Source organism: Micropterus dolomieu, linkage group LG20 (assembly GCF_021292245.1).
Source record: "Micropterus dolomieu isolate WLL.071019.BEF.003 ecotype Adirondacks linkage group LG20, ASM2129224v1, whole genome shotgun sequence".
NCBI classification, from domain to species: domain Eukaryota; kingdom Metazoa; phylum Chordata; class Actinopteri; order Centrarchiformes; family Centrarchidae; genus Micropterus; species Micropterus dolomieu.
Window position 1 is genome coordinate 12,070,368 of NC_060169.1, and position 12,160 is coordinate 12,082,527.

General features: G+C 38.4%; 1 protein-coding gene across 2 annotated transcripts in view; it reads left to right on the forward strand.

The window, feature by feature from the left end:
- The window catches only part of rbm26 (RNA binding motif protein 26), a 20,060-nt gene extending 11,794 nt beyond the window's left edge, over window positions 1–8,266 (forward strand). For both annotated transcript variants that reach the window (XM_046033050.1, XM_046033049.1), the window contains exons 15-22: window positions 1,422–1,520; window positions 1,634–1,708; window positions 4,554–4,721; window positions 4,994–5,098; window positions 5,288–5,491; window positions 6,176–6,262; window positions 6,518–6,631; window positions 7,110–8,266. In XM_046033050.1, coding sequence (XP_045889006.1) covers window positions 1,422–1,520; window positions 1,634–1,708; window positions 4,554–4,721; window positions 4,994–5,098; window positions 5,288–5,491; window positions 6,176–6,262; window positions 6,518–6,631; window positions 7,110–7,199 — 942 coding nt within the window. In that variant the 3' untranslated portion in view covers window positions 7,200–8,266. The remainder of the gene's footprint in view (window positions 1–1,421; window positions 1,521–1,633; window positions 1,709–4,553; window positions 4,722–4,993; window positions 5,099–5,287; window positions 5,492–6,175; window positions 6,263–6,517; window positions 6,632–7,109) is intronic.
- Window positions 8,267–12,160: the final 3,894 nt, after the last annotated feature.

Genomic DNA, 12,160 nt, shown 5'->3' on the forward strand with positions numbered 1-12,160 from the left:
CCCCCTAAATGCATTTTTAGCCTTCACATGGCTAGGAATACTCAAAACCTGGCATGTACATCAAAAGTGTTTTTTATTGTCTGATATGGTTTGGGAGTGTGGTTGTGGAAAATTGGCTCAATAGCGCCAACAAAGCAGCCCCCGCTGAATTTTTTGCCTATCTGTACAAAAAGTTGGGGGGCGATGTATCATCTCCAGACTTAAAAATAAGCCTCTTAGAGCTATACCCTAAACCCAACAGGAAGTCGGCCATTTTGAATTATTTACATGCGTTTTCCCTGTTTAAATGCTCCGTACTTTAACAAACTCCTCTTAGAGCTTTAACCCGATCGACTTCAAATATGGGTAGCCCCATCTTAAGAACCATGCGATGTTAAATTGCGAAGCTTTTTTTGATTGCTCAAACAGCATGGCCACGGCATGGCATTCAATTGTGATGTTTCGCCATGAAAAAGGAAGTTGCATGTAAATGGACTAGACATGGTCAGATATGTCCCAAAATTCACAAATAAACCAATTAGGGACTGTGTGACAATGTTACTTTGAGTTTGTTTCTTTTGCGTTGCCAAAATGCTGGATGGTTGTTGTGCTTTCGGACGCACTAATCGATGAGGAGACAACACTGAGCTGTGTTAGGTGAGGGATTCCCCTCAAGGTAAACGTAAACATTACCACAGTCGAGCGCTGGTGGTTTTTAACGGCAGAAATACGGCTACGGATGCTGTATATGGATCGCAAGTGCCCAACACTTTTGAGTGTTGAGAGGTGATCCAAATTAAGTGTTATGGCTTTTGAGGCGTCTCTGAGGGAGTTGCGCTGTGAGCCACTATGTTGGTCTGTTGTTTTGCCCTCCAGGTCACCGCGCATGCCACGTCACTGAAAACTATGAATAGAGGACCTTGTTCACTGAGTCATTCTTGGAGACATCGAAAGTCAGTAAACAAAGCACATGATACAGAAGCATCTAAAGGTTCAGCACTGCAAGACAACGGATAGTCTGACAGTGCATATTAACATAGCCACTAATGCATTAAGTCAGACTTAATGTGATTAACATGTCCTTTGTCGTTCAGCAGCCCACAGCCACGTGTCTGAAGCAGTCTGTCAAAGATCGCCTTGGACCCGCGCTCACTGGGAACTCTGAGCCCTCACAAGATTCCAGCGTAGCCTCTCAGGTGTGTGTGGGAGATTGTATTGAAAGTGTGCATTTTCACATTTACTTTACAAAATCTGCAGATGGTCTATAAACATTATGTATATTTTTCCCTATTTGTGCAGAATCCTTCTAAAATGTCGGTGAAGGACCGTTTGGGGTTCTCTGTCAAACCAGCAGCTCCTGTTGAAAAAGTAAGTGTCCACTCACTGTTCAGAGTTAATAATTTTATTTTGGAATTTTCTCATCACTTTTCTCCCCTTTTCAGGTGTTTTCGACTTCCATGGGCCTCACAAAGACTGTATATAATCCTGCTGCCCTGAAGGCAGCCCAGAAAACCTCAGAGGAAGTGCTGAAGAAGAAACAGGTGAGGAGAAATGGAGGGAATGGTGGAAAAGGGGGAGTGGAAATGGGAAGCAAGCAACTCGGATTCTTATCCTAACAACAGTACATAATCATTTCCCATAATTCCTTTCACAGGAAGCTCTAAGACTACAGCAGGATGTGAGAAAGAAGAAGCAGGAAATATTGGAGAAGCACATTGAGACACAGAAGGTAAGATAATCTGGGGCCGTATTACAAACTTGCAGATCCTATCTTAACTGTTAGGTAACCATGGTAATAAGGGTTAGGACCTGATTTAGGACAAAAGCCGTTACAGATGAACAGTTCTTAAGTCAATGTTACTATCCTAACGTAAGATTGGAAAAGTGTATAACACAAGCATCCTAACTTCTCAAAATCTTAAATAAAACTTTAGGATAACTGTTAGGCTGTCCTAACTTTAATTTTTCCACCAGGTAGTGTTTGCTAATTTCTTTAAACAAAATGTCAACAAGTGGAACTTATTCATTTATAGGCTTATGCCAGAGCCTAGCGATGTATTGTGGTTTGATGACATTTCGTTAGTAGAAAAGGCTGTAGGGCATGTAACACTAGATAATGCATCATTATTAGGGGTGTAACGGTACATGTATTCGTTCCGGACCGTTTCGGTACAGGACTTTTGGAACGGTGCACATGTGCACTGAATGCAATCTTTAACGGCATGTATTATGCTTGTTTTGAGTGTGGAACATGCATAAATTCAGAGTTTCCACATGGACATATTAAGTGGTGGACCAAATCTCAGCCTTGAAGCGCTACAGCACTACACAAGCAGCTGCTTTAGCCCAGCCTCTCGCTGACTAGTGACTTGAGCATCACGGCCAGTGCAGAGAGGCCAGAGCTTTAAGACCTTTCCCTTATTGTTAAGGTCTTCTGTTTGGGAATTCTTCGGTTTCCTAGTGAAATACAACAACAGACAAGTTGATAAGACGAAAGCAGTCGGTAAGAAGAATGCTGCACTGTAATCCATATTAATATATATTTTTATTATATTTTATATATTGTTTTGAGAATATTTTATTTAGTATTTTATTTCTTATTCTTTTTTATTTTATATAATTTATTTATGTGTAATTTGGAAGTTTGTTTAAAAAATTGTAAAGTAATATGGATGTTTACAAAAGTTCATAAGAAACCAGCATCAATTTAATGTTTGCATTTTTTTCCCTTACTGTACCGAAAATAAACCGAATCGTGACTTAAAAACCGAGGTACATTCCGAACCGAGATTTTTGTGTACCGTTACACCCCTAATCATTATATAACAGAATGTAAAGGCTAGATGTCACAAAAGTATCGTAATACAAGTCTACAATAGGAGATCAGTGAAGACAAGAAAACTATGAAAAACATGACAAATTTCGCCCACAGCCTTTATTACCTACATAGTTCACTTTCCCGAGGTGACCCACAATACGGGTTTCTGCCGGGGTTGGTGAAGAGGACAAGAGGAGCCACCACCGGTTTTCTTCTGCTCTTCAGACAAAAGCTGCCTTTCTCTCTATCTATCACGTGTCAGTGTAGGCTACTTTTTTTATTTTTGATAGCAACTTAACTTAAGATAGGATATTTCTGTAATACGGCCAGTAGAGGTTTTAATTAGGGGTGTCTTGGCACACAACATTCACAGGTACAGTAGGGACTACAAAAAAATGTAGAAAATAAAATGTTTCATTTAAAAAAATCAATAATGTCTCATTGGCCATAATTATTAATGTAACAGTTAAGCCACTTCAATAATGTCATATTTTCAAGAAGAAATAAATGACACAAATGTCAGTAATGCTCCATAGTAAGAAGATAATTCCTGTGGCTTGCACTCGTTTAAACAGGGCTGACCCAACAGACGATATTAATGAATGCATACAGAAGGATACACCAATGCGTTTTTGGATTTTTGATAAATGACACTCTCCACAGAAATGTCTTCAATGCACAAAAAAATATTTATTGTTATACATGAATGTAAAACAAAACAACACACATTTTTTATTTTAAATAAATAGAAATCCACAAATATATGTATTTTAAAGTAGTTACAGGTTTTATCAAAAAACATATTTGGATGATGTTACATTTATATACAAACTGTTATGACAATGTCATTTGTGAACTTGACTGCATTTTTATGTGGGTGGGGATACCGTGGTGGTTTCTATCGTGGATTCTGTCTCGATTTCAGAACAACTACACCCTGAGTTTTAATACACTTCTTGTACATTGAAGTGTCCCCATCCGCTGTGTGCATTTAAATTGCGCAACCTCTCTATAAAAAAATTAGATGTCAGTGTGTGTGAGCTGCGAAAGCAGTCTGACTCCCCTCTTGCGCAACATGCAGAGTCCCCAAGTCAGCCTATGTTTTTTTTTGTGTAGATTTACCAACGGTGTTTGAAAGCTTTGTGTGGGATCTGTGACTCTTTACTTCCAGGAGGTTATGTTTTCCCGTGCCGTTTGTCTGTCAGCAGGATTCTGGAAAAGCTACTGGCCCAATTTGCATGAAACTTGGTGGCAAGGTTTAGCAGGGCCCATAGAATAACCCATTACATTTTAGAGGATTCGAATCACAGGGTGGATACATGAACTTTTTTCAATTTTATTAAAATTGTGAGAGGGGTCAATTATGAAACCAGTGTTTATAGCAAAATGAACTGAATACATAGTTCATGCGTGAACCCGTTGTACATACAGTGAATGTTTTGCCGCAACAAAACATTACATCCACCTCAAACATCACTCTACAATAAAAAAAAGTATGTAAGAAATATGCAGTCAGGGAGGTGTTTTTTTTCCAGATTAAACCGGACTTCCAGATTTCCCGACCTGTGCGAAGTACAGAGACTTCAGCTAGGCACAACCATACGGTTTTTGACATAGGCCTATTGTAATTCTAATAGTTTTGGAAATATATTAAAACATATACAGCCTAGTGGTTAGAAGACTGGACTATTGGCCTTGGCACTAGTTAAACTTGTTTAATTCTTTGATTCTGTTTTTCTGCTCTCATCCGCTACAGCTCCTGATATCCAAACTTGAGAAGAACAAAGCAATGAAAGCAGAGGATAAAGCCAAAATCATGGAAACTTTGGGCATGTTAACCAAGAGCATCACCAAACTGCAAGAGGAGATAAAGGGAATCTCAAGCGGCAACAACCCTCTACGCACAGCCAAGAGCAAGGCCCAGGTAATGCTTTCTCCCAGCTAGTGACATCATGCAACACACATACTCTCACGGCTACTTATTAAAAACCTGACAGATTGTGATATTCTTTTGAACTGATTGGTTTAGCTTTTCCACTGGCTTTTGACATAAAATTCGTTGGGCCTCATTCTTGCTGTATCTCCTCACTTAGCAAGCAACTGGATATCTGTTTCCCTCAATATCCAGTTGTCTTTGACTTATTACTTCCCCCTTGCAATGTCATCTTCCTTGATGTGAAATAATTATATGTTCAGGCACAGAAAGAGCTGCTAGATGCAGAGCTGGACCTGTACAAGAAGACTCAGGCCGGAGAGGACACTGCTTTGTTGAAGATCAAGTATACCCAGCTGCAAATTGAGGTATTGACGTTGATCTTGATCCTTAATGTTTGAAATCAAGTGCTAAAAATTGTGTTCTTGTCATGTTAAATGGTCTATTGGGAGTTTCATCTCCACAATAGATCCGCAACAGTTATGTGTTTAAAGAGATCAGTCAGATGTTTGTGCTCTGTTTGACTTCCTTCCATCCCTGTTTTTGTTTTCATCCAGGCAGCTAAAAGGGGACTCCTGTCACCGGGAAGAGGCCGGGGAGTCCACCCTCGGGGCCGTGGTGCTCTCAGGGCCCGGGGAAGGGGCTCCAGAGGACGAGGAAGAGGTGCGCCACTGCATGCAGTTGTGGACCATCGGCCACGAGCGCTGGAGATTTGTGGTTTCACCGAGGCAGACCGAGTAGACTTGCTCCCACACTTTGCTGTAAGTCCGCCTAAAACTGCATTACTGAGAAAAGGAGTTAATACATGGTATCAACCCAGTATGACCTTTTGATGGAAGCTGTAGGTGGGAGATCAGGGCACTGCTAGCTTAACTATTATGGGGGTGAACATCCAATGCTTGTGGGTCAGTATGGGAATAATAAATAGAATATTTATAATAATAATAGAAAGAACAAAACACAAAATCAGGCACAGTACAAAATCTGAACATCTGCATAGCCTATACATTTTTCTATATTTGGAAATTGATTATTATCCCAAAGTGATAACACAATAAATTGATATCTACTCATGCTGTCAGAAACACACAAACACCACATGACAGTCACAGGTATCCAGGCTTTTGAATAATGTGTACCAGTTAATCTCAGTCCCCCCAATGTTCAATATGAATACTTTCAAAACTGTCAAATTTAACAGCATTGATACATAAACCAAACTTGTAATCTCAAATTTAGCATAACTGTAAAAATAAGGTAATGGAGCTACTTTATTAAAAGCATATTGTAGAAAAGCCAGAAAAGTAATTTAAGATTTGTTTAGTAATTGTTTATTAGGTACCTCCAGTAACAGGAAATACATAAGAATATTTTTTTCAATAATGGCACAGGAAGTAGTTTGTAAAGTGACCTAAACATTGTGTGTTCATTTTTAAAATTTTAAGCAATTTGGAGAGATTGAAGACTGCCAGATTGATGAGAACAATCTGTCTGCGGTCATCACTTACAAGACGAGAGCGGAGGCAGAACAGGTGGGTCAACTGCCAGCTATGTACATGTTAAAGTTTCTAGAGATTCAGCAAATGGTATTTTCCAGTTTTTTGTATTGAATTACACATTGCTTCAGCTGGAGCGCCAAAATCTGCTTGGTACTTTGATTAAGCCCCATTATTTTCATAATTCTTGACGTAACGTTTTTACACTTCATAATGTCTTTCTCCTCTAACCATGTTTTTATTTATTTTTTATTTTTTTCCTTCTGCTCTCTATGTTTCGTCCACCTACAGGCGGCTCTTCATGGAGGGAGATTCAACAACCAGACTTTACGCCTGGCCTGGCATAAAGCTGTCACGACTCTCAGTACTGCGGATGCTGATGAGGCAGAACCAGATGAGGATGAGGTTTGTGGACATTTCTCACTTTGCATATATTTAAATGCTTCTCTTTATAGTACCTATGGTAGCCAATCAGGACCTCAAGGAGAGGGGTAAGATTGGTATTATTTCTTTCAGAGATACCACTGATCGTAGAATTAAAATCCTCTAACAAATATTTACTGTGATGGAGATATTTGGATGTTCTCTGTTCACATATCATATCAGACAATCTTCTTCAATGTCTGTTTCTTGTTATGTTACATTTAGAGTACACAAGAGGGAGCCATTTCCCGTTACAGCAAGGATTGTGTTTGTATGGCTGTTTCATTGCCACTTATACTTTCATTAAGCAGCTGTTTTGTCTGCAGCTACATAAATACTTGCTACAAGTTGATGATGCTCAAAATAAAAGGTCTTTCTACTTTTGTTCACTTTTTAATCTTCTATAGAGAGCCCTAATGTCAGCGTTTGTGTTTTTTGTTTGCTTTTTCACTCCTATCAGTACCCGGAAGAGTCGCTGAGCGACGATGCTTTGCTGCAAGATGACGATGAAGAAGAAGATGACAACGAGCCTCGCTCCTGGCGCAGATGAAGATCAGTTAGTCGCTCTTCCCTGGTTGCACTGGTGTGGACAAGCAACAATCCAGCAACTTTATAAGACTTCAAAGCCTGTTTATACATCAAGACACATTTCACTTTGGCTAGACTCCCCCCCCCCCCCCCCCCCAGAAATGAGTAACTGGCAGAAGAACCACGTGCGAGTTTGATTCATTTTAACAATTTAAAAATGGTTTTGGATGATTTTTTTTAATGCTCTTAATGTAGACACACTTCTCTAATTTTTTTTTTTTTTTTTTTTTTTTTTGTGAATAACAAAACACAAATAGTTTGTCTGGAAATGTGACTGCTGATCACTTAAAGACACATTTGTTGGAATTGTCAGTTTTAAGAAAAAACTTTTGTTGTAATTTAACTGAATGACAGACTGTAACTTTTGCAGAATAGTATTAGGTTGACTGGTTTAAATGCTCATGTGTAAATATTTTATGTCTGGGTTTCAATGATTTGTATGAAAGCTTGGCTTCTCCCATTCTTGGCTTTACTTTGGATTGTACAAAAAATAAAGAATTGAAATGGTCTGAAAACATCCTGCCAAAAAAAAAAAAAAGAAAATCCAAAAAAAGACAGATAATGCTGTGGCAGTGGTAAAAAAAAAAACACTGAAAGAGCTGAAAGACCATTTCATAAAACAAAACCTTCCTCTTCCCCTAAAGAGCAAACTTCCTACAAAATACTTTTATCAACACTTATTTTTGTTTTGGATCGGTAAGGTAACCTAATATATACCACTGATTTCCATGTTACGGTAAGAACATGAAATGATCTGACTGTATATTTCTGCAAAATCCTAAGAACAATCTATTTGCCCACCTCGACTGAAGTATATATGGTCTAAATAGTAATACAACAACAACTAAGAACTTTTGTGTTTTTCTTGCAGGAGCCGTCTGTCAAGTGTCCAGCTACAACGCTTCCTTCTCCAAGAGGCTTCAATATTTTAGAATGTTATGATGTTCATTAATATTGTCTAATGTTAAGGATATTTACTGTCTTTATTTGGTGTCAAGTGCTGCTGTATTAAAATAGAAATTTCTTTTATCATTTTGTTCTTTTGTTCTTGAGCCAAGGTGTTCAGGGCCTTTTAAATCATGTTGTATGTATCTGGCTTCCAATAAGCGAGAAGTATCTTGCATTGTGCTCATGACCTATTGGTGTCATCTTAATGAGTTTTGGACTCCCAGCTTTCACGGTAACTTCCAAATTGTAATTATGACTGAGAGAAACTGATTTTTATGACAGTTTTTATGTGTAGATAGACCGATCTCTCTCTCTCTCTCTCTCTCTCTCTCTCTCGATATCTCGCTCTCTCTCTCGATAGATAGATATAGATAGATAGATAGATAGATATCAGATTTGGCATTTACTAATACAGATGTCACATTAATCAAAGATAGGCATTCAGTGTAGTTAACCCCAAATTTAATTAAAATGTCAATGCGGTATTTTAAACATTACATGACCAACTCTAATCACACATGCATTGTGGTGTTGTACTGTCTGCTTATTGGTTTTGTGTTGGGATCAACCTCTTTTTGTACAAATGTTTCAGGGTTTTGTCACTTGTTTTGTACAGTTCTTGTAACATAAACCATTTTTACAACCTTCTCTCCAGTAGACCTTGTAATAGACTTGTGATGGAGAAACACAGGTGTTAGTGATAACATTAACGATGGCTATGTTTTATAAGTGTCCCAGTAAGCCATGTCTGTGGAACGGTGAGCCAGCATGCACAATACCTGACTCTAAAACTGCGAAGCAGCTAAATGGAGTGAAATGGCCATTATTAACTTCATTATTTGCACTTGTGCTTTTCCTGCTGTGACATGTCAAAATGTCTAATGTGTAAAAGGTGTATCTCTAACTTTTGAACTGTCCCTACTTTACAACTAGTCACCCTTTTCTTTCTGCAAACCCAAAGTGAGGATAATTCGTGGTGTTCTGGTAAAAAGGGATTTTGCTTTCTGTATGAGGTTGGTATATACCTGCAGAGAGGCTCTCCACAGTACAGCCCCCACAATCCCTCAGCCTCGAATAAGAGAGGACAAATAACCCAATCAGCGTCCACTAGTTCAGTGTTCCTGTGCCACCCCTGGTGCCTGTCAGGCTCGCAGAGATAATTGTGAGAAATCAGATTTGCTCTTATGGAATAGCTGCTGTTCATCATTTAAGCCCTTTTCCCCTGCTCCACCACCAAAAAGACCTTCCCTCATCCCTCTGTCTCAGCATGGGAGTGTTAAATGCCCCCTCCAGTCATCTCATTTACCTACTGTGGTGCTACCAAACTCACACAAGCATCATTTGTGATCAAACAAGCCGTTGCAGTTTTACATGCACACTTGTGTAGTTGTGTCACAAACCTATAGCTTTTACTTGTCGCATCACCGGTTTGATTGACACAAATAACCATATTTCCTGACATTTGTTTAGTAGCACTTGGTGGAACGGCTACACAAATAAATGTGTTACAGAATATTTTGGACTGTGCCCCATGCTGTCTACAGCCATGCTGATATGACCAGTATGCAGGAATGTCTGAGAGATCTGCCTGCCTCCCTTTGTGTCTCAGTGGGCAGAGGATGTTTATATGCTCTGTGTGAGCTCGGAAAATATGGGCTAACAAGTTTACAGCATCTGTGTCATCCATTATATCAATCTTTACTTTCTGATTTGTGTCAAGGAGACAAATGGCATGAAATTCTGGAACGAGCTGTAATAATGTTGAATTTTTCCCCCCTCTCTTTTGTGTATGGACAAGGCAGATGAAATGTATGAAAGTATGTTTCACTAGGGAAAGAAAGAAGTGTGTTCAAAGTCTCACTTTTGTTTGCTTGGAGATTTGCTGTCTGTCAAAATGTGTGTGAAAATGATTGTAGTATCTTTTAGAAGTCCTCAGGGGCTCAATAAGTCGGTCATATGGATATGCAAGAACTAGGAAAATGCATAACATTACACACTTCTAATGTATTTATTCATATTCATTTGAATATTATCCCTGCATTTTCACAACACGAAAACACTGCAGCATGCCAATTAACTCCAATTACCACTTAACCAATTTTGTAGAATAATACGTACAAAATCTGTCCTAATGAATGGATTATGTGCAATAATGTTTTGGTCACTTATCCGTTTAAGGTTAAGATACAATATAAGGAAGGTGTTTTTGATCTCAAATCAACAGTGACCCCTCCCAACACATTGCTCTATGTTTTCACATGCATTGCCCCCCATCTCTACAATGCCAGTTCTCTGTAAAGGCATTAATATTTTATGTGATCATAGGCCTCCATAAGCAAATTTCAGTCGCTAGCAAGTTGAGCCAAAGGATGATTAATTTAGTATTTATACTCCGACAACTCTTTAAACAACACAGGGCCCCTGGCCACAAAGCAAGGCACAGTTTGAAACAAAACTAGCAGCCCCCTAAATCATAATCAGCACAGTCATTCAGGATTATTTGAGTTTGGGGACACATTTTTTTTCTTCTGTAAAACCAGCTGCAGTTTTGGTGTGGAATCACTGCCTGTGTGAGCACGGCAGCCACAGTTGTAAAGCTTCACCAGTGGAATTTAGTGTTACATAAAAGAAATCTTTGTTATTACTCAGCTGCAAGACAAAATGTCATAATACCAAACCCAGTGGTGTCAGTAAATACACCAGTACAACAATATTAAATTACAAGTTCCGTATTATTATTATCAGTGAAGTATACTTTAAGTATTTACTCTTTAATGTTATAGGCCAGGGAATAATGCCACCTGAGCCTTGGCCTCGTGGCTCAGGTTGTTATATGCTGCTCCCTAATTATTATTATTTATTCTCTGTTATTTGGATATGATTGGCCACTCCTGGGACAGTACTTGTTATTGCTGATCTGTTGCTTTTCCTTTCGGTTCTTGTGGGCCTCTGTAGTCAATAAAAATACAATATTGGATTGCATGTAGAAGTGGAACAACTTAATATACTTTTGGGTAATTTAAACTGTCTAGTTAATGAGGTCATCATCTACTTTGTGTCAAATAACTACAACTGTCACACAAATTTAGTAGAGTAAAATAAATAAATTATATAAAAATATAAAGTGGTATAAATAAATACCCAAGTAAAGTACCATAAATGTATACTTAAAGTGGCTATAATCTTTATTTTCATGATAACATTATAACAAATGACAATGTGAAAGGAGTTGTTTATAATGACAAACCTACAGAGAATTATCATGTGAATCAGCAGCTCCCCTAAAAATAATGGAGCTTTATAGTGAGTTTCAGCTCATTGGGTAGCTGTTCGACCAGCAAGTTTACTTTTTTGTTTCACTCTCACCACTGTTATCGTGTCGTTTTGACAGCAGGCAGATGTTTACAGAGGAAAAGGTTCGATAACCGATTGTACACTACCTTCGGCAGACAGACACAGTAAGTTAGACTAGCTGGTAAATAGCAGTAGCTCCATAGTGGAGCATTTAGCAGCTAAAGAGCCAAATATTTCTCACAGGAGTTGGTACATTCAAAACCTGAAATAGAGTGAATGTTAAACTTACATTCACTAGATGGGTCACACACACAATCTACAAATGAATGATAATGTTGCTCCATATATGCTGGAGGTATACAACTTTACTATATAAGCTTAAAATGTGATCATATGCTGTGACCCTGCTGAATAGCATCTTTGCACTCACACTGGACTGCTCACAGTACTTTAATGTACATGTTATTTGCACTATTCATATTTTTGCACAGACCTCTACACTGTTTAATAATGTTACTTTACATATAACCAACTATATATATAACCTACTGTGTATGTGTACACTCTTACTCATACTCACCAAATCGATAGATGCTGTTCATAATGTACATACAACCTTACATGTGTATTTGCACACTCTTAACTCTGTCAACTTCTCCTTTTTAACTCACATATACTGTA